At 34.4% G+C, this 27,688-nt stretch overlaps 2 protein-coding genes across 3 annotated transcripts in view; both read right to left on the bottom strand.

Annotated features, from left to right (window-relative positions):
• LOC128029062 (alpha-actinin-4) overlaps positions 1-11,911 on the bottom strand; it is a 38,015-nt gene extending 26,104 nt beyond the window's left edge. The window contains exon 1 of one of the 2 annotated variants that reach the window (XM_052616534.1): positions 11,549-11,911. In XM_052616534.1, coding sequence (XP_052472494.1) covers positions 11,549-11,680 — 132 coding nt within the window. In that variant the 5' untranslated portion in view covers positions 11,681-11,911. The remainder of the gene's footprint in view (positions 1-11,548) is intronic. The other variant, XM_052616533.1, reaches the window with a different exon arrangement.
• A 1,619-nt stretch (positions 11,912-13,530) lies between these two features.
• zgc:85932 (uncharacterized protein LOC405875 homolog) lies at positions 13,531-27,023 on the bottom strand. Its single transcript, XM_052617321.1, has 20 exons — positions 26,397-27,023; positions 25,075-25,144; positions 23,896-24,014; positions 23,692-23,825; positions 23,008-23,179; positions 22,200-22,271; positions 21,505-21,596; positions 21,027-21,101; positions 20,783-20,919; positions 20,542-20,687; positions 19,324-19,523; positions 17,873-17,915; positions 17,687-17,761; positions 17,486-17,546; positions 17,178-17,242; positions 16,296-16,364; positions 15,764-15,842; positions 15,398-15,514; positions 13,930-13,988; positions 13,531-13,682 (listed from the first exon to the last, which is right to left on the bottom strand). Exons 1-20 carry the CDS (start codon positions 26,583-26,585, stop codon positions 13,656-13,658), a joined length of 2,001 nt encoding a protein of 666 aa, XP_052473281.1. The 5' UTR covers positions 26,586-27,023; the 3' UTR covers positions 13,531-13,655.
• Between the last annotated feature and the right edge of the window lie 665 nt (positions 27,024-27,688).

Below are 27,688 nucleotides of genomic sequence, written 5' to 3'. Positions count from 1 at the left end.
ATAAATATATAGAAATAAATATTAGCAAACTATAAAAATGCTATATTTTAGATACATTTTTATCTATATTTTAAGTAAGTTTTATACTTGTATTTTTATTATTTTTTTAATTAATGAATTATTATTATTAGTGGTTTTATTTTTATTATATAATATTATATATATATATATTTTTTTTTTCATTAAAATGTATCTAGTTTCAGTTTGAACAGTTTAACAAATTTATAATAATTGCAAAGGATGTCAAATAAATTAAATTAATAAAACATTGACATTTTATAATTTATGGAGAATTTAATAATAGTGAATATTTTTGAATATTGTTTGTTTTTTTACACAAATTCTGTTGTCTTTTTTAATTTTTCTGGATTCTGTGTTTCATGGTTTAATACACATTTATTGTGCAAAAAATGGTGTCGATCAAATAAATGCATAATTAATCTTTTAAAAATGTCAAAGTCAAAAATCAAATAATGTTTTGCAAACAAGTTTTACAAAGGTTTACTTTTTAAATTAAAATGTGGAGGAAAATTGTGTGATATTACATGCAGATATTGTATTTAATCCATATCGCAATTTAATTTAAGGGCATGACCTACTTTTGATTTATTAATCAGAATTTAGCCAAATTCCATGACATTCTACATTTTACAGTCAATTCCATTTTTGTGTATTCCGTGGTTCTCTTCCATTTTTGAGGAAACAATCATCCAAATTTAAAAGTATAAATTACAAATATTGCATTATAATTAAAATTTACTTTTTTTTATCCATTACTTTTTCAGACCTAAGATTTCCTGACACTCCTCGTCTCGTTGAAACCCATTTTTGACTCATTTTAAACATGACGATTGCTCCTCTTACTGACTCTGAAGGAAAAATAACATCACGTATGTTTGTTCCTCGTGTGTTTCTCTACAAAAAGAATTGAACAACATCATAATCCGTTCTGCTTTTGAGCAAGCGTGTCACGCTCGCTGATCTGAAGCAGACCATAGCGAGAACAACTGACCAGCTAAACTAGTACGTTCAGTCAAGAATGAAAGCTCTGAAGTGACCTAAAATAACTTCAGAGTTATATAAAGCGCTGGTGTCTTCATCTACAGAAACTCCTGCAATAACCCACACTGATGAAGAGACATTGATTCCACATTAATAGGATTACGAACAACATTTCCCACGAGACAGTTGATCACATGTTCCCTTCACACACGAATAGTCAGAGTTCACAGCATTAAAGGAAACAAAGCAGAAACCACGACTTCCTCCTGCTCTCAAGAGGCTGACAGAGACACGCTCTCCGAGCCCTGAAAGCCTGTGGGGCTCCGGGGTTCAGTGTTTCGGGTCAGTACAGGTCCATCTGCTTCTCAAATGCATGCAAAAAATTCTTCCCTCCTATTCTGCAACTGCTGGCTCAAAGATCTCAATGGGAAAAGAATGCACATCTGCAGCAAAAACGCGAGCCATATATGTGGGTTTCACATCTGTTTTGCTCCAGCGTTGAGGAAAGAGGGAAAGTTTTCAGGTTTTCGAGTTTTTAACTGTGGGCTGCAGAGAGGATGACAACATCCTGCCTCAAACCAATCCATATGCCACGTCGCAGGAGGAGAAGGTCAAGGTTTTATAGACTTCCTGAACTAAACGGCCATATTTGTGCACAACAAGTTTTTCTAAGAGCACAGAGAAGTGCTATTGCATGATTTTCCTTCACATGGTGGCAAAAACAACACATCTGACATACATGTATATATATCTGTGTCAAATCAAATGTAGATATAGTCAGATATATATATATATATACACACATACACGCACATAAATACGCACATTTTCAAAAATATACCAATTTCCTCTAATGACTGTATAGAAAAAATAAATCAGTGATTACACAAAGAAAAGATAGGTTTGGAATGCCTATTATATAAATTAAAAAATACATATATTTTATATTTAATGATATACATAATACATTTTTATACATACACAGAGATAACAATAATTTACAAAAAAAAAAAACAATATTAACTAAAAGAAAACATTGTATTTCAGTTAGTTTCCACTGCAACATTTTTAATTTAATAAAATGGTAATGAAAATAATATATTTACTAAAACTGAAATAAAACATTAATAAAATTGTTTGTGTGTGTGTGTGTATATATATATATAAATAAATAAATAAAAAAATGAATCTATTTTAACAAACTAAATATTCAAAACAAAAGAATAGAAAAAAAAAAAACACCACCGCTATTTTAAAGTTTCCTACTATTATCATCACATAATCATGAGAACTGTGTCCTGATACAGCGGTTATCTAGAAGAGAAGACCATCATGGCTTTATTGCTTCTTGATCTACTCCTGAAGCATCGTCCTCTTCAGTTTCACCTGCTCGCATAAAAACTAAATGAATTCTGCTTCCCCGCTGTTTTACATGTCAGGTCTCTTCCTGTCGTAAGCGGACAGGACTCGACCAGAACAATCTGCAAGGTGGACCACAAACTACACCGAAATTACAAGTCTGGTTGCACGATACTAGCAGGACGCAATCACAATACATGATGACACCCTCAGGGCAACAGACCACCCGTTAAACAGGCTTTATTGCTGGTGTATTGATCCGAGTGTGTCGTTTATGACAGGTAACCGCACTATAAATGTACCCCTCATCCAACATCGTTTAAAAGAACAGAAACGTCTGATGAAGACACCTCTTCAGGATCCACACGGCCAAACAAAGCATGGACTCAAAGAATCAAATCGATATTTTGAGAGTGTAGTTTGGATGGGAAACTGAAGCCAGGCTCTAATCCTGTCTATCTATCTTATTTGTTTTGAATTACAGTAAAGAGGATATGGGATTAAATATGCATATGCAGTATAAAAACCAAGAACAACCCAAAACATATTCTACATCTCTAAAATGCATTAGAGAAAAGATGTGTTCAAGAAAAGATTCAAATGCATCTCATTTGTTTTGTGCATTACAGTCAAGTGTCTGGGGTTTAAATGTCCTTTACAGTCATGAAACGATGTCTCAATGGTCGTTAAAATAAGCTTCATTTTCTTTAAGTAATTTTTAACTTCTGGAGTGAAATTTGACTTGGACATGTTTTCCACAGTGTGTACATTTGGAGAACAAGAACAATCCAAAAGAGAATTTGGGGTTAAAGGTGATCAATATGAGGGGTTATTAAAATCACTCACAGTTCACGATCACGTTCACTCTGTAAAGGGAGCACGTTAGGCTTCAGTGCTTGTTTTTTTTTTTTTTTTAACAGAACGTAGTGAAGTAAAATATAAAACCAGGAATCTCTCAACAAACCGTCAAATCAAAGGTCCGAGTGAGTCATAGATTACTGCCATCTGAACGCCTGCAGCATGAGTGTGAGACTCATGAAGACCCGCCCAGAGACACAGACACGGCAAGAATGCCTCTGATTTCTGGCAGGATGAGTGGCATCAGGAGATTTGGGTTGGAACAGCTCCTGACACTTCCTCTTCAACACACACGAGCGGGAACACAGACTCAAGCCTGAACAACAGCCTTTACAGATACTTTACACCACAGATGTGGAACTAACAGTCCACTGGCAACAACAGAATGCATTTATGTGTGTGTGTGTGTGTATAAAATATTAATATACATATCTATATATATCTATATATATCTATATCTATATATATATATATATATATATATATATATATATATATATATTATACACACACACACAATTAAAATTAATAAATTACTTCATATTACTTTATTACTTAAAATCACCTATATTAAAAAAAAAAAATCTAAAATTGTTATATACATTTATATATAATATAAATTTTACATTACGGTTCTATATTTACAATTATATATTTTGAGCTGTAATGTTTAATTATTAGAATTAAAAATGTCAAATTTTAAAATATAAATAAAATAAATGAATAATAAAAAAATTATAGCTAACTTAAAAAAAGATCATAAATATGATAAGACTACTATAAATTAACATTTTTAAAATATAAATAAAACTAATTGTAATAATAATTACATATAAATTCACTTTAAAATTATTTTTTAAAGCTCACTTTAAAAAAAGAAAATCATCAATTATATGTAAATATTTTAAAACTATTATACATTCCAGGTAAGTTCAAATAACAACAATAATAATTAAAATCACAATGTTAAAAAGAGCTGTTCATGGAAAATTATGTTTAATATGACAAAACCATTTTTTCTGTTAACACTCAACATAAGACATAACATCAGTGATAAAATATGCATAATCAACAATTCGACAGCTATAATTCTGGCCCGTTTAAGGCTCTGGTATGATACATAAAAATATAGACATTTTACACTTGTATTACTGGAAGTATGCGGAGGCATTTCTCTGGTAGAGTTTCTGCGGCTGGGTGTGACTGAAGTAGGTCAGGTGATGCTACACCCTCTGTGATGTCTTTAAACAGTCCACTCCCACTCACTGATTTCACTGGACACACCTGACCCGGGTCCACACATCACTAAAACAATTAGTGCACAGTAACCACAGCTTCAGTTCACGCTTCGGTTTACCCAGCATGCCATGACTCACGCTCAGCCTTTCGTTCGCTGATTTAGTGCTCAAAGCTCCATTCTGGGAAGAGATGCATTCAGGTCTGGGTTCGATCATCATCATAAGATACATAATGCCTAATATCAATAACTGCATCTGCCATCTATTCGTTCTGACATCAAGTCCAGACCTTCTCCCATGCAATCGACTCATTTGCAAACTAACTCTTCCATGTAGCAGAAAAACTGTTTAGTGCATTGAAAACACAGCACGGCAGTGGGATTTAGATTACGCCACTTTTATTTTAAACATGCATACTCACAAGCAGAAATGATGAAGTATTATCAAACTAATGAGCACAAACACATGCACTCAGGCCTAATTTAACAGGAACTCACACATGCAAACTCAATCGCACTTCTGCACAGCACATCTCGTTATCTGAGAAACAACATGGTGTCGCGTGAAACGCTTAGAAGGACAAAAATAAGTTAACTGTCTGTTCGGGTGATGCACGAGACTCGACCTCAACAGAGAAACTGTCAAACGCAATACATACAAAATATCAGTGAAATAGTGAGTGTTAAACTGTACAGAACTGACCAGCAGAGTTACAGTTGAGACAAAGTCAAAATTTCTGCATTTCACTCCTTTAATTCCAGCTTCTGGCATAAATAACTGACTGCTGAAGTTTAGCCGTCAGTTCCACTGATGCAACATTTGCATATGTAGCTATAATAAGTATTTTTTCTACACAGTTGCAGAAAAACCTCAGTGACCACAAACCCACTTTAATCTACATAACACACCTGATGTTAGTTATTTTAGCACATCCAGTTCCAGCATCCTGAAGTCACTGTGTTTTTGGTGAAATGCCTCAAACATAAGCTCAAGATTTTCACGTTATTCTATTTGTGAACAAAAAATAAATAAATACTGCGAAAATAGTCTTTAAAGTTGTCCAAATGATTTCTTAGCATTACATATTACTAATCAAAAAGTAAGCTTTGATATATTAAAAGTAGCAAATTTACAAAATATCTTCGTGGAACATGATCTTTACTTCGATAATTTTACCCCATGCAATGTTTTTTTGGCTATTGCTACAAATATACCCCAGAGACTTAAGACTGCTTTTGTGCTGCAGGGTCAAGTTTATCAGTGAAACTTTTTTTTTTTTTAAAGCTTGTCGTTTGATAAAATGTTGTTTAAATCATCTATACGTTGCTTTTACGGTTAACAATTGTTCTCTTGCAAACTATTCAAACTTTCAGATAAAATGCTTTTAAATAAGGACTGAACGAGCGGTCGCATAAAGCTGGAAGTCAGCAACCGTGGCTTGTTTATTAGGGCTGCACGTTCTTCTTCATTAGCTTCTGCACATCTTGTCAGAAAAGCTGCTTCTGTGATTAGTAGTAAATCTCCATCACACTTAAGGGTTGGCCTACAGAAATGCATCACTGCAGCACTCGATGTTGGGTCAGGTGGTTCATTTCCAATTAGACTGATGCATTTCTGTTTTGACTGTAATTGCAATCATCATTTCTCAACCCAAATTCTATCCTTGATTCATTTTTCAATGCACACTGGGATTCCCTTCAGAGCAGGTGGATGGCAGCCAATCAGGGCACATGCTGCAACCCTCGAGTCCAGATGAAAACTGCACTCTCACTAAACACAATAAATGAGTCCAATCACACGGTCTCACAGTCACTGACCCGAGACGACAGCGGCACGACCCTGAGGCAAGGCTACTGCGATACCACAACATGAAGAGGTGAAACCAATCACAAACAATCACACATAAAAGATGTGGTCTCTTCCTTGGCCCCTGCAGATACAGTCATATTCATCTATCTAACATACCTACCATTAAACAGATTTCTTATCTTAGAAACTTCATATGAAATGCATGACGAAAATGTGCAATATAATCACTACAAAATTAACCACCACAACTTTAATTGTTAACACAAACTCTCTTTCAATCTAGTTTTAAAATTAACTAGGATTAGGTCTCATTAGGATCCCATAGTGCACTGCAATGAGCACAGTAAAAAATATCAAAGATGGCATGAAACACAACATAAATGTTGATTATTAGTAATATTTCATGCAATACTGAAATACAGCAACAGTAAAAGTTGAGTCTAACTACAAATGGACTATTTTACCAAATATTTGTGCATTTTACAAATTTTTATACTTATTAGACTCAAATGATGATGACAAACACTAAATCAATTTTCAGTCAAGACAAATGACTAAACAATGACAATAACACACTGAATTAATCAGAAAAGCATTTTCTTTTAAAATACACTCAATCTTTATTTACGATTTCAGAAAAAAAATTTCACACTTCTTGTATGAGACTCATTTTTATGCGTTTCAACCTTTGTAGAGAGCTCCATAATTATTAGGTTACCTTTTTGCACAGCACTACAATATTAGTGACTTATGAGGTTACCTCTCAGTTCAAGTGTTGCCTGAGAAGACAACTGCCTATTTAGACAGTAGACAGCACAACAACTCACTAGGTTTTGGAACGGAGCCAACGTGTTGAACTTTTGAGAATGAATCCCACTGTTTTATTGAGGAACGCGAGCTCTGGATCAGTAGCTCAAGTCTAGTTTAGTCTGAAGCCTAGTTGATGTACATTCTAGAAGCATGATTTGATTACACTTGCTGCTGCTCACTTCAGTCCTGTAACAATTTAAACCAACATGACGAAATACAAAGACAGACCTTTATACAGAGCCAAACTCGCTACCAAACACCATGACTCAAGGGGTTTTATTTGGCTTAAGTTATTGGTTCTCTGAAATTCTTATTTTGTTGTCCCTAACGGTCCTATAAAGCAATAATCCACTCGAGGCCATGCGTTACAGTGAATTTATTACATGTAAGGGGTCTAAATACTATACCCTTAAGTCTTCAACTATGAGAAAAATCACTAAAACACACAGCCTTGAGTGGTTTATTATTTTGATGGCAATATCAGTGTAATAAAAGACCAGGGGTGTATTCCAGAAAGCAGGGTTAACTTACCGTGAACTAAACCCTGAACTCTCGGTTGATTAACCCCAAACCTTGCTTACTCGAGGTATGTGGTTCCAAAAACGCTACCGGGAGTAAGTTCATTCAACTCAGAGTATGTTCCTGGTTAAGACTCAAGACATTCTCAACAGAGTGACGAATCAACGAGTCTAGAATAGAAAAGGACGCTAAGAAAAAGCGCACCAAGCTGTTTCTTTCTTCTTCTTTTGTTCATTAGTTGTTTACATTCTTAGTGCATATCGCCAACTAATTGATGGATGTGCAATAATTTTTATTTTTATTTCCATTTAATCTTTAATCCTTGAGAATGTAAATTATATTGTTTGTTTTATGCTAATTATACATTAAGTCATATCAGATATGTATTTTGATTTAGAATTTAGACATTATAGAAAATACCACTCCATGTGTGAGATATTACATGTAATAAAATATATAAATATATATAAGTTAAACATGACCTTGTCATTGTGTTTTATAATTTATGCATACGTCTTAATACATAATTTATAGATAACTCATATATGCCAATAAAAGAAATAATCATATTAGAATAATATATTACCTTATTTATGACTTATATTAGCGCTTCCTCATTAACATATCATATATATATATAAAATAGGCTATATTACATATTGTAATATTATATAATGTTTTGTAATATTATATAATGTTTTGTAATATTATATGATGTTCTGTCACGCCCACTGAAGGCTCACTGAAGTGATCTAACCCTGGAACATAACCTGCTCTGGAGCAGGTTAAGTTCAGAGAGTGAGTTGCTATGACTACTAACATACCCTGAAAGTTACCTCCGTTTTTGGAACCGAAATTTGAGGTTATCCACTTACTTACTCTTAAACATACCCGGGTATGTCACATAACCTGCTTTCTGGAATACCCCCCAGTTGTATCTGCAGTTACATTTATTTATTTATAATGACAAACACTTCTTGTACAAAATATTACAGTCCGTTACTATACATTTAAAACATTTTCTTTATCTTTGAATTTTTAAGTTTGTCATTTTTGCATGCTTGTTATTTTAGTTTTTGATGTCTATAGCTATTTTTGTGCATCTGAACCAAATAAAAATAAGACGAAGGTTGTTATTGTAATTTATTTTAGTTAACGTTTAAGTAACAAATGTTTATTTTTTAATGGTTTTCTTTTTGGTTGAATATAATATCCCTTAGAGTCAAAGCATCGGTTTATGATATACAACTGACATCTATGCTCATCAGAAACATCTGGAAGTGTTTGATGGCGATACAGGAATAGAAAAGCCTACTGGAAATTGTTTTAAACTATACAAAAGTCACGATAAATTTAAGAAAAGATCCCCGTGATATAAACTGCTATGGAAAGACACGAGAAACGACAACTCAAAACGTCCTTAAAAAGTCATCTACGATTGCGTATGTTTGTATATGAACTCATCATGATCTTCTGATCTAGAAAACATTCGCTTGTCCTGTAGTGCATGAGGTTGTGTTTTTGCTTTCCAGACATCTTATCAAGCACTACTGGATCTTATCTACACAACAAGAACAAAGACGGTTAAATCACCGTGCCTTATTTCAATTCATATTCGCCCAGCTTTGCAACACCCAAACAGACTATTCAATAGAGAATGAAACACTTCAGTGACCTTACAGACATTTTGGGTGGACCGGAGAGGCAAGTCTTAGCTGGTCACAGGGCGTTTGGCATTTGTCGGGGAGTAATTTCACGTCTGTCACGGATAAGGGGATCACTTTGTTTTAATTCAACACGCCTTGTTTCAGTCAAGCAGAAATAGGCCACAGTGCTTGGAGACTGTAATGAAGCTCAGTGTGGGGTTTTAACAAGGATGCGTTGGTTTGGTAATCACAAGTGAACTTTGGTCTGTGTGTAATAGTCATCCTCACAAACATGCAATAGAAATTCCAGAGCTGAAACGTCACTTTACGACCAATGCTGAGTCGAGATTTGAGGGACATTCACTCTAAACTTTTTTTAGCCTCAGAAAAATGCAGACTTGTGAAGACTCATTGTTCGTATAGGCAAAGTCTGCAACTAGTGGCAGCAAATGGAAATGCAATGGACCCTTTTACAAATTATGTACATTTATAACACTATACTTGCGCATACAGAAAATAAATTAAGTCTAATAAAATGGCTGAGGGAGTGACAGCAAATTTAACAGCTCTCTTCTCTCTTCTGACCAATGTCTCAATCTCTCAATATTTTTGTCCTCCTTTGCAAAGTTTAAAAAAAATATTATACCACTACAGATTTCCCAACTGTGATGACATCCGCTACTGAAAAGCACGGAAATGAGAAAAGTCTCAATAATGGATAGTCAGAGTGTGAAACCTGTTTGATAACAGTAATTATTTCTGCAATTCTGTTTAGTGCCACTAGTGGTGTGGAAATAACACACATCGGGACAGATTTACTAACAGCTTGCATTGTATTGGTCCTGGCCCTTACTATAACTAAGCCACTTATAACAATTTAGCCTTAAACTTAACAATACCTTTTGGAATTAAATATTAAAACATAATGAAATTTATGACACTGGAAATGGAAGGTTGTGTCAAAATGTAAAGCGAACTGCATTGTGGGACATTTTTCCACACACATTCTGGCAATAGGAACAAGTTAACTATGAATACTCTGCATAGTGGTAGAATGCAATACCAAACACAACTAATTAGACCGATCCCAACCACAAACCTGCTCTCTAGAACCCCGCCCTCCAAAAATATGTCGGGCATTTCTGATTGGCTAAAAAACACAGTTTACGGTCTAGTACTGTCAAAGACAAAGATTTGACAACCGTTCACTGATACCGGTCAGGTTGTAGGTGTATTTTCACATGATATATATATATATATATATATATATATATATATATATATATATATATATATATATATATATATATATATTAATTTTTTTATTCATCTTAGTTTCTGAAATACATATTGTATGTATTGGACGGCTTTCTAGATATTTGGCTTTACAAATGTTAATAAACAAGTATAGAAAGGGGGAGGAGTGCTCGAGAGTCCGTTGATCGCTTTCTCCACTTGACTTTCTAAAATAAATGCCTTGTTTATGGCTGGTCACACCTCTGAGGTCTGAAGGCCAGTGTGACTGTGACTATATATATGTGATTCATTAGTGTGCGAGTGTGTTTGCTGAAGGGGCTCTGGTGGGTTAATAATTTATTATTTTTCCAATCACACATTGACGTTCCTTTCTCAAACTCTCTAAACACCTTCTGTCACATCATACAATGCAAATCAGTCAAGCTTGTCTTTGCCCCAAAATACACACACCCAAAAACGTCATTCAACCCCAGAGCATTCCTCAATATTCATTATAATAATTAATGTGAATGAAACCCTGAACACTCACTATGAATCAGGTTTTAAATAGAAACACCACAAAGTGAATTCAAAACGAGAACGCGCCTCGCTCGTTCCTTTTTTGTTCTTTTTAGCTTATCTTTCCTCTCCAGAACAGCAGATAAACACTTAAGAAACAGCATTTTCACAGCTATTTGGAGCTCTCGTGCTGTGATATCTAGCTACTGCCATTTTAAATCCGGATGTCTGGCTGTAACTAGGAGTCTAAATGTCGCTTTGAGAAAGAACAGAGGGGGAAAACGGCAGCAGTAGCGAATGAAACTCGCTCTAGTAAAACAGGTTCAGCCGTTACAATGCATCACTCACGCACACGCGCGCGCGACTGAAACATTGTAACACTGTAACATTCGAATCCCGCGAAACATTGTAACATTCGAAGCGTGCCGCCGTTCTAAACGCGTAGAAGAGCAGACTAGCGATAATAAGACGATAAAAGCGTGTTTGTTATACTCGGAACTATATCATCTGGCAGGCCCCTGCGGAGGCCCCCGAGCTTTCAGAAGCTCTTACCTTTCGCTGCTGTTTCTCCCAGGCCGGGTCCAGCAGTAGGTCCCGGTCCCAGTCGTTTTCTTGCTCCATGTATATCTGTTGTTCGCCCGCTGAATATAAAGATTGATTATTAGAGGCGTGATAATCTACCATCTCAGGAAAACCGAGACACTGGATAGACTCTTCCTCAACTTAAAGCAAAGGAAAACAGCCTGCAATAATTGCTCTCGAATTCTTTGTTGCTCGGTATGAAGTATCCGCTGTGTGGACTGACAGAACCCCTGCCGAGAGTGCGTTCCTCCACCCGTCTGACAAAAAATGGAGTAGGAGACGCGCCGCTCCCACTGAGGAGGAGGTAGCAGGCCCGGGAAACTCATGAATATTTAATAGCCGGATCTACTTGTTCAGAAGATATCTGATCTTGGCTCCTCCCACGAAGGGAATGGGCTTCTGCCATTGGATAAAATATGAATTTGTCAGTGGGTTTCAGAAGTAGTCTACTAATCACGTCTTTTTTCTATTTTCTATTTTATAATTTGTAAAATATTATAATAAAACACACACACACATACACAATTAACTTATTTGCATATATACATTTAATATAAATTATAAATATATATAAATATATATATAAATTATATATATATATATATATATATATATATATGTGTGTGTGTGTGTGTGTGTGTGTATGTTACATAATTTGCATATATTATCAAATATATTTGATTATCATTTAAAAACATTTCATTATTACTAAAATCTTTCTAACAGTCTATTCCATCTTACTGTTATTGAAATAATATTCACGATATAAATACATTTTATATATAAACAAAATTCTATCTATCTATCTATCATTCTATATCTTACATGTATAAAGTGTAATTATATTAATTCTATATGAAAATGTAATAAAAAACAAAGGGAATAGAAGTGTTAAATGTAAAGACATTTCTTTTCTGCTTGTACAGTGTATCAGTGGAACCTGTATCTTCTAACTTTACACACTCACAAAAACAGAAAGAGTTGATGTATTATTAATACTCTTTCCACGAAACACTCACCAGCCGGTTGAGTTGTTTTTCTAACCTTCATCTGAATTCAACTCTATACAGTTTTAATAACACACATTGTTGGGTGAAGTCCACATGAATGTTTATGACTTGAATTTTTTGTGGTTACACTAGTCTGGATCTCCAGCAGCTATAAGCTGCTCAAACCTGACATTAATATTTCATTGTGTCTGTCAAATGGGACGTGAAGTGGGTCAACATCAGACAGAGGAGCGCATCAGCCATACGCTGCTGTTTATATTGTTTATAACACCCAAATCCAGAGCATTAAAGCACATCAAACTCAAACACACCCACACTGAGCTTTATCTATAATATCATCTCTTCCATTAGCTAAGATTCAAATACAAATCAGTCACTTATTTGAATCATTTAATGTTTTGCAATTCAAAGCAGGAGCAAACGCATGTTAAAAATTATAGCTGGGACATTTTACAGACCCGAAGCATATGTAAGATTCCTGAACTGATCCGGTCCACGCATTTCTCATTATCTGGCATATTTCGTCGTGCATGTTCTCAAAAGTTCCCACTGTAATAAATATTAACAGAACACGCCTCCAGAGACAAGAGGAACAACACATTTGAAAATTGCAAGTATTCATATAACTCAAATTAACTCATATTTTTTTGCATTATTTTATAATATAATTTATAATACTAAATTGTTATAATTTTAAAGCTAAATAATAAATGATAATATTTTTATCAAATAAATATGATCAAAATACAATTACAAAAATTTATTTTTATTTTATTATGGTTATTAATAAAAATACTGCACAAATTTCCATTATAAATATTTTTTTCAGAATATGTATTATTTATGATTTGTATCAGTGTTATTATAATATTTATTTATAATTTATAATACTAAATTGTTATAAAATATTTTTTTATAAAATAAAAATACCAACATAAAATAATCAATTATTTCATCTTTTATTATGGTTACTAATGAAAAGTAATCATCATCCATTCCTGGAAGGATCCATTTACAGAAAATAATTAAAGTAGATGTAGAGTTGTTTCCATACAGCTGCTCTGGAATCAGTTGTACATGGTCATGTGCAGGAACTACAAATCAAGAGAAAAATGCATAAATATTCACAAGAATTTTCACAAGATAATAAATTCAGCTCTGACTCACATAATAACTGTCAATCATGTTGCATAAAGGTGGTTAAGAAGAACTAAAGAAGGCTGGATCAGGCAGGTTGAACATCAAAGAGCTTCAGAGGAAGAAATATTGAGTGTGTGTGTGTGTGTGTGTGTGTGTGTGTGAGAACAGGACTCAATGCTCTCATGTATTTCATGTTTTTACCTGTCTGCTGTTTACTGAAATCACTCCCATCCCCGTCATATCAAATGATTGAAACTTGCCTGAACACAAAAACAACCACTTCATTATCATTTTTAATCGTGTGTATGTGTGTGTGTGTGTGTGTGTATATATATATATATATATATATATTTACATTTTCTTTGCATTTACATTTTACAATGTCATTCATAAACGAAAAAACGTTGTGAAGAAACTATTTTCAGTCAGAGATTATGAAGTATAAAGACTGAAACAAATTTATTTTTTATTTTTGATTGATTTATTTTTACAGTATGTTTTTAAATTGTAGGTTGTGTTTGCATATTTTAGTTAAATATTTTTTTATTCAATTTTATTACTTTATGTACAGTTTTTCTTTTCAAACTTTTATTAGTTTTAATTCTAATTTAAAATGTTGATGATGAAATAATTTATATATTTTTTTAAAAGTTGTTTCATAGTTTTAGTTTAAATTAACTGTAATTGTCCTGCACTTTATCCTCGTGACGCTCCAAACCCATAAGACTTTCTTTCTTTTACATTTAAAGGAATATCCTACTGTTGTTTTTTAATTTTTTTGTTTGTTTGTTTTTTAAAGACTAGAAAAATACTAGAAAGACTGTTAAAAAATTCTCCTTTTGTGTTCCAATTTAACAATTATTTTTTTAAATGCATTAAAAACAAGGTGAAATTGTAAAGTAATTTATTATTATTTATTTATTTTACATCATGTGTGGGTTTTGTGTTTACACACTATTTGTTAATACTATTATTAATTTTAAACGAGTTGAAAACAATACAGGTCACACCTCTGTTTATCAGTTTGCCCTGGCTTCCAATAGCTGCTCGCATAAATTCAAGGCATTGATGTTTGCCTACAAAACCAGCACTGGCTCTGCACCCCTTTACCTAAATATATTACTTCAGAGTGTGTGCCTCTAGAAGCTTGTGTTCTGCAAATGATTAGCACATCACTGATCATCCCAAAGAAACACAAAATCACTCTCTCACTTTCTCACACATCTCTTCCATCTTTACTCTAGCACTCTCTATTCTAATTCTATTCTTTAAAAAATGCCCTTTTTAGACTCGCATACTATGTATTTACTAACAGCTTGGTTTCTTTAAAAAAAGAAAAAGAAACTAACACTAGTTTCTTTAATCTTCATATTATGTTTTTTCTTTTAATTTATAATACAATTACCAAAAGCAAATAGAGACCTCTAACACTAGCTTGCTTCATTCTTTCCTATTCTATCTTTTTATTTAATATCATGATTTAAAAACCTTACTATGTGTACTAAGACTTGTTACAGTACTTGCTTTTCATTGTTCTTTTGTTGATTGTGATTGTTTCCATCGTCCTCATTTGTAAGTCGCTTTGGATAAAAGCTTTGGGCTAAATAAATACATTTGTGCTGCTTTGCAGTAACGGGTTAATTTGACTTTGATTTGTGTGCTCTCTTACGCATCATGTAGTCCAGTTTCATGAGCAGGAAGAGGAATCCTGGGAAGCTGACAGTCATATCTGGCTCGCTGTAACGCAGGCTTATCAGCTGCAGTATGAATTCATCCACCTGAATGCCTAGACCAGAGCACACGAGCTCAGATCAACCGATCGTCAACATTCAGAGTAATGACTGAACAGCTTTCTCTCCTGATGGATGGGTGTGTGTGTGTGTGTGTGTGTGTGTGAGAGAGAGAGTACATTCTCAATAAGTGTTGTGTCAGTGAATGCATTGCGTGTTCAGGGTGTGTGTTCATGCTCATACTTGCATACTTGTGTGTGTGTGTGTGTGTGTGTGTGTGTGAGGAAGTGTGTGTCAGGTTTCACCTGCTGCTGTCAGAGCTGCTGGGAGTTCTTGATAATCCAGAGCCTGGTTCTTGTTTTTGTCAAATGTCATAAAAATACCCTATAAGACACAGACAGATGGGTGAATAATCATAAAATCAAGTCTTAATTTGATCCAAGATGTAGTCATGAATATTAATACATGCTTTAAACTGAAGCAATAATTACACAAGACTTTTTTAACTCTACTTCTACAAATTGACAAGAAGGCGTGTTTTAGCTTTTTAGTTATTCGTTTTATGAAGGCACTGTAAATTAAATCATTATACACACACATTTATATATATTTTATATATGCAGTACATATAAAAATCATTTAGTTATATTTACCATAAACAATTATAAATGAAAACACAAATAAATCACTTGAATATATTATGTAATTAAATCATATATTTATATTTTATTATTTTTAATAACTTTTTTTTTTTATTTACTTTAATAAAAATAATAATAATGAAAAAAATATATATATTTAACATATTCAATACTGCAAACAGCTAAATATACTCACCGTCCACTTCCGGAGTTTTTCCCACAATGCCTGGAACTCTGTCAAGTCGAGTCGTCCCATTCCTTTACTCTGATTGGAGGAGCTGTTAAGGTGACATTCCAATCTCCACCCAATCTGATACATTCTTGTGCAATGCGCCATAAAATACCACACACACCCACATCCACCTGCGGCTAGTGAGACATCCGCTATGAATTACTAGCATATGTACCGGATTACGCACAACATACTATACTTTAAAATAGAATGTGAAACAAACTGTGTTGCATGTTACACTACTGGTCAAAAGTTTGTCATTTTTTTCATGTTTCTGAAAGAAGTCTCTTCTGATCAAAAACACAGGAAAACAAGTAATATTGTGAAATGTTATAACAATTTAAAGTAACTGTTTTCTAGTGATATATACAGTAAAATGTAATTTATTTATGTGATGCTCCGCTGTATTTTCAGCATCACTCCTCCAGTCTTCAGTGTCACATGATCTTCAGAAATCATTCTTATATGATGATTTACTGCTCAAGAAGGCATTTTTTTACTTTTTTGTCAGGAAAGAGATGTAAACATTCAAAACTGATAATAATGTTAGAAGATTCAGGATGCAGGATCGAGTTTATCATACTAGTTTTGTATTGCACAATTTATGCCATCTATGCAAACAGAAAATCTGCATTTTCTGCAAAGTATCCTGTTGCATGCAGGAGAAACTCTAAGAGTAATATGCAAGCATGCTATTAAAGCATAGCCATGGATTCTTAACGATTTACTCATTTAAATTCAATCTTTTTACTATTCTATTCTAGTTCTATTCTGTGTCCATGCACACTAACCAGTGTGTTTGTTAGGGCATAGATATCAGAAGTACATTATAGCCATGCAGGATACATCCATGAGCACCACAAAGCTCTTGCAGTGCTCCAAACTCAGCTTCTTCTCGCTACCTGCAAAGACTGACCGGACAGAAAACAGGAAACAGAAACAATATCATCCAACTCACTTCCTCACTGTTTACCACATCACTTCCTGTATGGTTTTCTTCTCTGCAGTAGAACTAATGAAAATAATGCATTATAACAGCACAGTGAACACGACTTCTCCTGCAAACCGCATTTTGAATTGAAATGCAAATGTAGAAGAAAAAAAAAGAAGAAGTGAACAGATGAAAAACTGATTGTGAATAAACAAGTCCTCACTTCCTTTTGCAATGGCTTCAGTCAGCAGGTTATAGAGATCCAATGGACTGCAATAAGGCCCCTATAGACAACACATATACAGACACTATGAGCACACACACACACACATTTGACATTAAAGCCACATATTAGATATAAAAATGCATGCACAAACTCAATAGCACTGTATTTGGCAGCACAGCACGCGAGTAATGTGTTCACCTTCACACAGTGTTTCACAAAGAGATCTTTTGCTTCATTCGCAGACAGCAGACCTGCGAGACGTGGAGACATCGGCTACACACACACACACACACAGAAACAATTCAACAACAACTATTACAGTAAATGGACCCAGTGATAATAAATGATCTAAGCAGTGAAACTAGATCAACTTCTCCATATTACCGGAGCAACTGAGCTTGAGTCTACTCCTCGTGCATCAACAGCTCTGCAAACACACAAACATATGACATATATAGTGATTTATCATGTTAAGAAAAGGGAAAAAAGTATTTCGATTCATCCCAGCTACCAAAAATATGTTCTAAGAACGTTCTGCTAATGTTCCCATCATGTTATTTCTGAATATGCCCTGAACATTCAAACAGACCAGGTTTTAAAATGATTTTTAAACAGTTTGCAAACGTTGGGGAAACATTCTATTTTATATATTTCTTTTTAAATGATGGGAATGTTTCTTTTGAATGTTCTCTGAACATTCCAAAACAAGTAGTTACATTTAAGCGATGTACAAAATGTTCTTGTGATAACATTTTAAGAGCATTATTAAACACCAATTAACTTTAAACATATGTTCTATTAAGGTTCAGGGATGCAAACTTATCATGGGTGAAAAAGGTGACAAAGATGATCATATCACCTGTCCCCGCAAAAAAATAAAATAAATAAAACAATTATAATAATTTAAAGCCTTAATTATTGTTCTCTAACTATGCCAATATTCACTTTAAATGTTCCCTTTCATTTAAGAAAGAGAAACAAGGAAAAAAATTGTCTCTTGGTGGAAAACAAAGACTTAAGATTAAAAAGACATGAAATTAGCAGTATATCCAGTAGATGGCAGCAGAGGATCACGCATTAGCTCAGTTACCATTTCCACAACCAAGGTTTTTTAAATGTCTCATTTTAAATGTCATTTAAAAATATATTAATAAGCCCAGATACCAGCAGCCTGGTAGGATTCATTATTTAAATTTAAATACAACCATGCAAGATACATTGTAAATACAAACTTTTGGCTTTACAATTCGAAACCAGAGCATGCAAAAACCAAAAACACACAGGAGTGTTTGAAAGTGGGTGACCTGGTAAGTGACCTTTTTTGATCTCAAAAAGGTGAATTTTCACCAAAAGGTGAGAAGTTTGCATCTCTGAAGGTTACTGGAAGAATAATTGTTCATAACTTTGAAAGAACCTTGCCAGAATGTAAAGCAAATTTTCTCAGTTTTGTTTCATTTAAGTTGTTACTTTGTCTCACATATTTCTCCAAAATCTCATTATGGGAAATGAAAACAGACACAAAAAAGAAAGAATGTATGGTGAAACATTAATGTGCTGAAATAAAATAACAATTAAACCAAAAAAACTGAGAGAAATCCTGCATTGGAGATTAACTGAAATATAATAGGTTTAAGTTGGAAAATAAATAAAAATAAATAGTAATATTTAAGAAAAGAACTAATAAAAAAATACAAAATATAGAAAATACATTACGCGTAAGGTTTCTGAATCTGTTTCTCAGAATAAACACCCAAGATTTGCTCTATATTGAATCCCAACGCTGTCAAATGAGATTTTAAACAGATCTTGCATTCATGTGGGTGAGCATCACTTACACGGTCTTGTTCACTTTCTCAGTCAGGACTCTCAGGAGGAATTCTCCCGCCTGATTGGCCTCTGAAGTGCTGGGAATGATGATGTAATGACCGGGCGCCAGGCGACCGCGAAACACCAGCTCTCGCCGCTGGACATAACCCAGGTCTTTAGTGGTGCTGAGCACCAGACTCAACTGAGACGCGTCCCGCTCGGATCGGGTCTGATCACACACACACACACACAAACACCAGACAGAGACACACAGTCAATCTTAACACCAGGAACTCTCCATTTTCTTTTGATTCGCTTTTCTTTTCTTTTTTTATAATATGCATTACATAATAATAAATAATATGTGTTTTATATAGTACAATCAATTTAATGCAATAATACATATTATATTGCTTTCTGTAAGCAGTACAAACATATAAAATATAGTTATTATATAATACAGATTTTTTTTAATAGTAGTAAAATAATAACAAACATTAAATGATATATAATAAAAATACTAGCTCTTCCTTCAAAAAGGGTACTTATATTTAACTAAAATTAAAAATATAAAAAAAATTGTTACTTTGTTAACTGAAATAAAATAACATAAAATGTATACATTATATATCTAAAAATATGAGTATATTATATAATACTATGACTAGTTATTTCTTTGAAGCAGGGTAAATATTATAGTTGACAAAAAATGAAATAACAAAAAGAAAACGTCAATATAAATAAAATGTAATATTTAAAAAATATAGATTATCAATAATATAATAAATAGCATGTATAATACAGTTGCTAGTTCTTTTGAAGCAGTAAAATTTACAATATATAATAAATAATATTTAATAATGACTAGTTCCCTCGTTCAAAGCAAGGTAATCAAAGTTACCTAAAATTAAAACGGTAAAATATTCCTTTACTTATTTTTTTTTTAACTGAAATAAAATAGAATATAAAAATTAACTTTTTTTTTTTAGCTAGTTGCCGAGGCATAATTTCTTGTTTTCATTTAATAAATAATTAAATATAATAAATAAATCTGAAATTTCATGAAAAAAATGACAAGAACACATAATGACTTTTAATAGAATTCAAATGAAAGCTGAAGATATTAAAACAAAATTAATTTAAAATATTAATAAAAAGTTGTGCACGGAAATCGTGTAAAGGCAACAAATCAAACTGCAGCTTTCATGTCCGACAACACACACTTGAAACACTTGTGTGAAAGAAACCTTGTATATGTGCAGCGCGACGGGGAACAGCATTCCTCTCTGACGAGCACATTTCTGCATGAGCGCCAGCAGAAACGAGCAGGTCAGCTCAGGGTCACTGGGGTCATCGTCCTCTTCCAGCAGGGTCAGACTGTACTGAGGAGGCCCTGCAAACACAAACGTGTGACTACAACACCCTGACTAGTTCTTCTCCTGAAGCAGAATAATATATGTGTGTGTGTGAACAGTGATGCTCGTGTACCTTGCTGAGGAACCCATTGTCCATGATGTGATGTACATATCCAGGGCTTTATGATTCCGCTCTCACTCAGCGTGTCTTGGCTCAGGTGACAAACCTCCATCGTCTCAAAGTTCTGGCAGAAATCTGCCAGAGACATCCTGATGAGAAGACGGAGAAGATGATGGAGCCGTGTCAGCCATCTAAACCAATCAGAGCAGAGCCTGAACATGAATCAGCCAATCAGCGAAGAGAGAAACGGACTCACCAGAATTCCCCGTCTTCCTGCTGGATTCTCTGCACACGCCGCTGTTCTTCAGCGCTCACCATATTCCACTCGACTCTAAACATATACAAATACAGTATATATGTATATAGAGAGAGAGAGAGAGAGAGAGAGCAAGGATGCATTAAATCAGTTAAAAGTGACAGTAAAGACATTTATAATGTAAGAAAAATTGTTCTTTTGAACTTTATATTCATAAAAGAATCCTGAAAAATTAAATGTATTATGGTCCCCACAAAAAAATATTTGGCAGCACAACGGTTTCCAACACTGATAATATTTAGAAATGTTTCTTGAGCATCAAATCAGAATATTAGACTGATTTCTGAAGATCATGCAATGATGCTGAAAATACAGCTGCACATCACAGAAACAAATTTCATTTGATTATTTATTACAATAGAAACCATTAACTGATTATTAAATTACTCTTTTACTGTATTTTTGTTTCGTTTCATACCCTTTTTTGTCACTCCAAGGCCCCTCCCACTCAGCTTTGCCCCACGGGTTCCTGATCCGCACCAGCTCAACTGAACCGACCTTAGTCTTGATCTGAAACACACAAAGCAAACTGATGTCTACAGGACCTGCTTGTGTTTCTCTTCCAGCTGTCTGAAGTCTGGTCTGACCTCGTGACCTCAAAAACATGTCATTATCTATACTACATACGGCTAAATATTGTCTATATCATATATAAACCTACCTTAAAAGCCTAACAAATTTTGTAATATTTAAACATTTCTGATTCAATTTTTCCTTGTAAAAAGTATGTGAAACCAAATCCAATAGTTTTCTAATTAAGTCACTTTGTTGCATGCTAAATTCAAGCAACTTCTACATGTGTGTCTATTCTGGTTCTCTCAAATCTATGTCACGAAACAGAGAACATGGGCGGGAACGGTCTTTATCTTTAAGTGTGTATTCTATGCTCATGCATACATACAGCTTTCTCTCAAAAATACTAGCAGTGTGCCATTCTGATTTTATTTGAGCTGATGGCGCCCTCTGGTGGAACCCTGAGTGTTAAAGACACTCGTGAAACATAAATCAAGAGCTGGTTTGACAGACAGACTATGAGAGAGACAGAGAGAGAGAGAGAGAGAGAGAGAGAGAGAGAGAGAGACAGAAACACCCAAGGTAACATTTCCCCCTCACCGTCTCCAAACCTGTCACAGAATAGGCATGTCTGAACAAAATCCCAAACTCATTGCTCTTCTCAACGGAACCCTGCAGGAAGACAAAAGAGACGAGACAGATTACCTTCACAAAACAACATCTGTCAAAAAAAATCACGCTTTCCTGGAACTCAAGAAAGATCCTCTTACCGAGAAGAACACAAACAAAGAGGGAAGAACACACGTACACATGCAAACCGTCACATCTAATGATTTAGAACATTGTGGAACGTCATATTCTGGTGGTTCAAGATCTGGGCTGCTGAATAAAAGGTTGCAGATTCGAACTTGCAAGTTTAACTTAATTAACCTGTAACTGAAATCTTTTATAGTTCACTCGTATTTTTGTGCACTATTTTTTAAATGTTTGGGGTCAGTTTTATTTTATTTATTTTTTTAAAGAAATTAATACTTTTATCCAGCAAGGGTGCATTAAATGTATCAAAAGTGACAGTTAAGAAACTTGTCATGTTACAAAAGTTTCAAAAAGTTTCAAATAAATGCTGTTCTTTTGAACTTTCTATTCATCAAAGAATCCTTAAAAAACTAGATATCACAGTTTCCACAAAAAATGCATTGATAATAATCAGAAGTGTTTCTTGAGCAGCAAATCATCATATTAGAATGATTTCTGAAGAGCAGCATGAACATTCTACTAAACATCTGCATTTGTGTTCCACGGAAGTCATCATACACATTTGGAATGACACGAGGGTGAATAAATGATGAGAGAATTGTGAGTTTTGGGTAAGCTATCCCTTTAAATAAGCCATGTATAGAGAGTGTACCCTCGAGTTAGCACAGTTGATCAGAGCTCCCTTCTCCAGCAGCGGGCGCAGGAAAGAGCCCAGTTTTCGGTGGTCAGGCGGCACCATGAACTCCTCTGTTACCCCACCTGTCATGTCTGCCATGGCCTCATGAGGGAAACCCATGTTCAGAGCGTTATAACCACCCTTCAGCCTGAGAAAGAGATGGAAAAGACAATCTGAACAACCGAAAATAAGCTAAAGCACTTGATGTGCATGCAGACCCTCAGGTCATCCAAGATGTAATGAGTTTTGAGATTTGGAGAAATGTAGCATTGCATCAGTGTCTCATCAATGGATGCTCTACAGTGAATGGGTGCCGTCAGAATGAGAGTACAAACATCTGATAAAAACATCACAAGTAATCCACTTGAATCCAGTTCTCAAAACATTAACTGATGGACTGGATTCATGTGGATTATTGTGTTGTTTTTATCAGCTGTTTGGACTCTCATTCTGACGGCACCCATTCACTGTAGAGCATCCATTGATGAGACACTGATGCAATGCTACATTTCTCCAAATCTGATGAAGAAACAAACTCATCCTAAAGTTGGAATGGTATACATTTTCAGTGAATTTTCATTTTTGGGTAAACTATTCCTTTCAAATGAATCTAATGTAATAATACTGAGGTATTTTTAAGCATTCAAATATTCCACTAACTTGGCATATGCTTTCTCCAGTAGAGCGCTCCAGAATTCATCTTTGTTTGAGGAGCGCAGATAGATCAGCTGACCGTTACGCGTCGGCAAGCGGTCATCGACTCGCACCTCAATCCACTCACCATACTGCCAAAACTACAGGCGGAGAGACACCATTAAAACCATCACGACCGCTTCAGTCTGTACGGTAACACACGGTACTGACCCGGAAATTGAAGCAGCCGTTGTAGCCCTGCTGAAAACCCTGGCCTGAGGGAACCACATGATTCAGAAGAGAAGGGTTGAGAGAGAGAGACGCCACCGCAGACAAGAACCAGCAGTCACCTGAGAGAGAGAGAGAGAGAGAGAGACACCCGTTAAAACATGTTTTGGGTCTAATGGTTATAAGAGATGATCCTTAATGTTATGTGGAGAAATACATGTATTCTTTCAGCATTTAATATTAAATGGAGACCCAACACAAAACAAAAGTAAACAAAAATATTCATGAAAATGAAATGAAATTAAATGTATTCATAAAAAAAATGAAAATCAAAAGTTTGGAATAATTATGATTTTTTTGTTTTTTTTTAGTTTTTGTACATTAAAGTCTCTTCTGCTCACCAAGGCAGTACAAAAATATAAAAACCAGTAAAACCAGTAATGTTGTGAAATATGATCAGTTTCTATTTTTATGTTTTTTTGTTTTTTTTTTACTGTCACTTTTGGTTAATTTAATGCACCCCTGCTGAATAAATGTACTTCTTTCTTTCTGTCTTTTTAAATCTTACCCCAAACTCTTGAATTGTGTCGTATCACGGTTCACACAAAAATATTAGCCACCACAACTGTGTTCAGCATTGATAATATTCAGAAAAGTCTTTTGCGAAGCAAGTCAGCATATAAGAATGATTTCTGAAGATCGTGTGACACTGAAGACTGGAGGAATGATGCTGGAAATACAGCGGAGCATCACTGCAATAAATTACATTTTACAATATTTTCACATAGAAAAAAAAATCATTTTAAATTGCAATAATACCCAAACCTTTTAACTGCATTTGTCTAATCTGATGAGCTAATCTGAGTGACAGATTAATTTGCACCAAAATACTATAGAGTTTTATTAATTGCATGACCTTTGACTTTAAAAATAAGAGATATACGGGAAGTGTTGCACTGTTTTATTTGCATTTAGCTTTGTGTGATTGTCAGAACAGACCTGTTACGCACCAGATGAGAACCACTGTGTTGCACCCAACAACAAAGTTATTTGATGCCAAGTTATCATACTGCTTTATGAAGCACAAACAGTGTTATATGAGAACCTGCGAAAACCTGCAGCACCTGTATTATTCTCAGTGTGAATTCTTATTGTGTAAATGGTTCAACATTAAATTCTCACTCAGTTCTCCCTGGCAGATGTCCATACGTGTGGCTCCATCCGCAATAAACTGAGGAAACGGACAGATCTCCTGGAAAAGAGTGGCAAAAACAGACAGAGACTTCTTTCAAAAATATGAAAGAACTGAATTATTCTTAACCACTGTAGTGTATATGCACTAGTGTAAAGACTTTAAATATTTCAAACCCATGCTATCAGAAACGTAGCTCCAGGGCGAGTGATTGTAAAGTGTCTGCTAAATGACTGAATCCTATATAAATCTTACAACAATAAAAAAAAAAAAAACTCAACTAAACAAATGCTATAGTGAATATTGCATTATAAAGTATTTGGACACTTAAGTCACAGTTGCATTAGACCGGTCTTTATTTTAAGCTATCAGTATATTTTCTTATTTTTTGACCACATAAATCAGCATCTGCACCAAATTGCATATTTAGCTCGGTTTAGGTCTCTGAATTAAATTCCGATGTTTTCCCACTACTGAATATAAGTCAAGTCTCAAATATGACAGTCAAAAAAAAAAAAAAAACATTACAAAAATAAATTGTTCCATAAATTGTTTCATTTTAAATATATATATATATATATATATATATATATATATATATTAGGACTATTGAATATATCAGTTGTTAAAATAAATGACACTATTTAACAGTTTAACTATGACTTGAGTTATTATTTTAATATTATTTTGGATTTCTTAGTGCATAAGTTTAAAATCAGTGCTGGGTAGATCACTAAAAATTTTTAGTCTGTTACTGATTCCAAATTAAATTAGAAGTATTGTAGTTAGTTACAGAAGCATTTCACATTTCAGGTATAATAATCAGACTCATTCTTGATTACTTTCGACATAACTTATATATCACATTGATTTAAATATGATAATCTTGTACGATATTGATAAATGAACACAAAGAGAAAGAAATATATATTCTATTCATTGTTATTTGGGGTTCGTGAAGGAACTGCAGGGGTTTGTGAGTATACTGAAACTAATGATTGTGTGAATATGTAATGATCACTAAAAAAAGTAACTGTAGTCTGATTAGGAGTATGCTAAATAATCTAATGACAAGTTCTTAATTTTTGGAACCTGATTACTAATCCATCAGATTAGTAACTCCCCAGTTTGTTTATAACACAAAGCACTGTATGCAAATACAGTAGATATTATAATACTGGCCACAGCTGGCAACAAAGACAAGTTCCTGATGCCCTTTTAAAAAAAAAAAAAAACTTACACAAGTATGATGTTTGTAGATTGTATATAATCACAAGGCTCTCTGGAGATGTGTGTTGTCTCTTTGGCTCACCTTTGGTCGTTTCCATACCACGTCGGTCTGAATCGGCATGTTCTGCACCGGGAACCTCGCGTCGGTGTAGAGCCCGTTCTGCAGTGGAAGCCCGGAGGTGGGAGACCACAGGGGCGTCGGGCTGCCCACACTCTTCACCGGGTTCGAGTCGGACGAGTCTTTGCGCGATTGTTTCTTCGTTTCGGACATACTGGTGTGCGTCAAAAACTCAGCCTCGGGGCTCGACTTTTATCCGTCTGAATCTGTCTATGTGTTAAAGAATGAGTGTTTCTGAATGCACAAACACACCATCCAAGTGATCCCAGATGCCAAAAATGTCAACTAAATTCGGTGTGTGGTAGAGTGGGCGTAAAGTAAACAGGTCTTCCTCAAAGTACCTTCAACCAACTCCTCCCTCCCTCACCTGCGCGCTCACAAACACTGCCTCCGTTTAAATGCACACAAATAACCCGTTTGTAATCGGATTGACGCTCAATCGGATTCAAAAAAGTTCATATAAACACCTTCATCAATCCGACTGAGCTCGATTCGAATTAAATTTCGATCGGTGTAAAGGGGGTGGTTTATTCCTCTTCCGATATGATTGAAAGTTAATGTAAACACTCAATTATGAAACTGAAAGGAGTGTGCATGTCATGTGCAATGACGCGGAAATAACGTAATGACGTTATTATTATTATTATTATTATTATTATTTATTTTTTTTGCATGGTAAATATGAGCGGCACAGCGGATTATATTTAATTTAATTCTGCTGTTAAAAAAAACTAACAAAGAAAATGTATAGGAGAGTGTTTTTATGTGCAAACGGGTTCGATATTATCTATATGTAACTTTCACTTTTCACTTTCACTATTTGAGCAGTGTGCGCATGTCTAAACAAATCTATTCCGGTTTGAACCATATAAACGCGCTCATCGTCAAAAATAAAACATCTCTTATGATAAACGACCAATTTTACCACAGTGGAACATGTAGCCTACTATATTCATCTCGCAAAAAGGACCTTTAGTCGACGTTTTAAAACTAAAGCAAACAATACAGACTGAAGAACAAAAGCACTTCTAGATCTAAGAGATGCGGAAGATGCCAAACAGAGAACGTTCTGATAATGTTCCCTTTAAGTTAATAAAAATATAAAAAAATAAAAATATTTATATTAGTTATATGAACGTTCGCACAAACTGTAGGGAACATTCCATTTTTTTTTTTGCAATCATGGGAATGTTACATTTGAATGTTCTCTGAACGTTCTAAAATTAATAAGCATCAGACATATGTGCATCTAAAAT

The sequence above is a fragment of the Carassius gibelio genome, chromosome A15, assembly GCF_023724105.1.
Source record: "Carassius gibelio isolate Cgi1373 ecotype wild population from Czech Republic chromosome A15, carGib1.2-hapl.c, whole genome shotgun sequence".
NCBI lineage: Eukaryota > Metazoa > Chordata > Actinopteri > Cypriniformes > Cyprinidae > Carassius > Carassius gibelio.
This window is presented reverse-complemented; position numbering and strand designations above follow the sequence as displayed.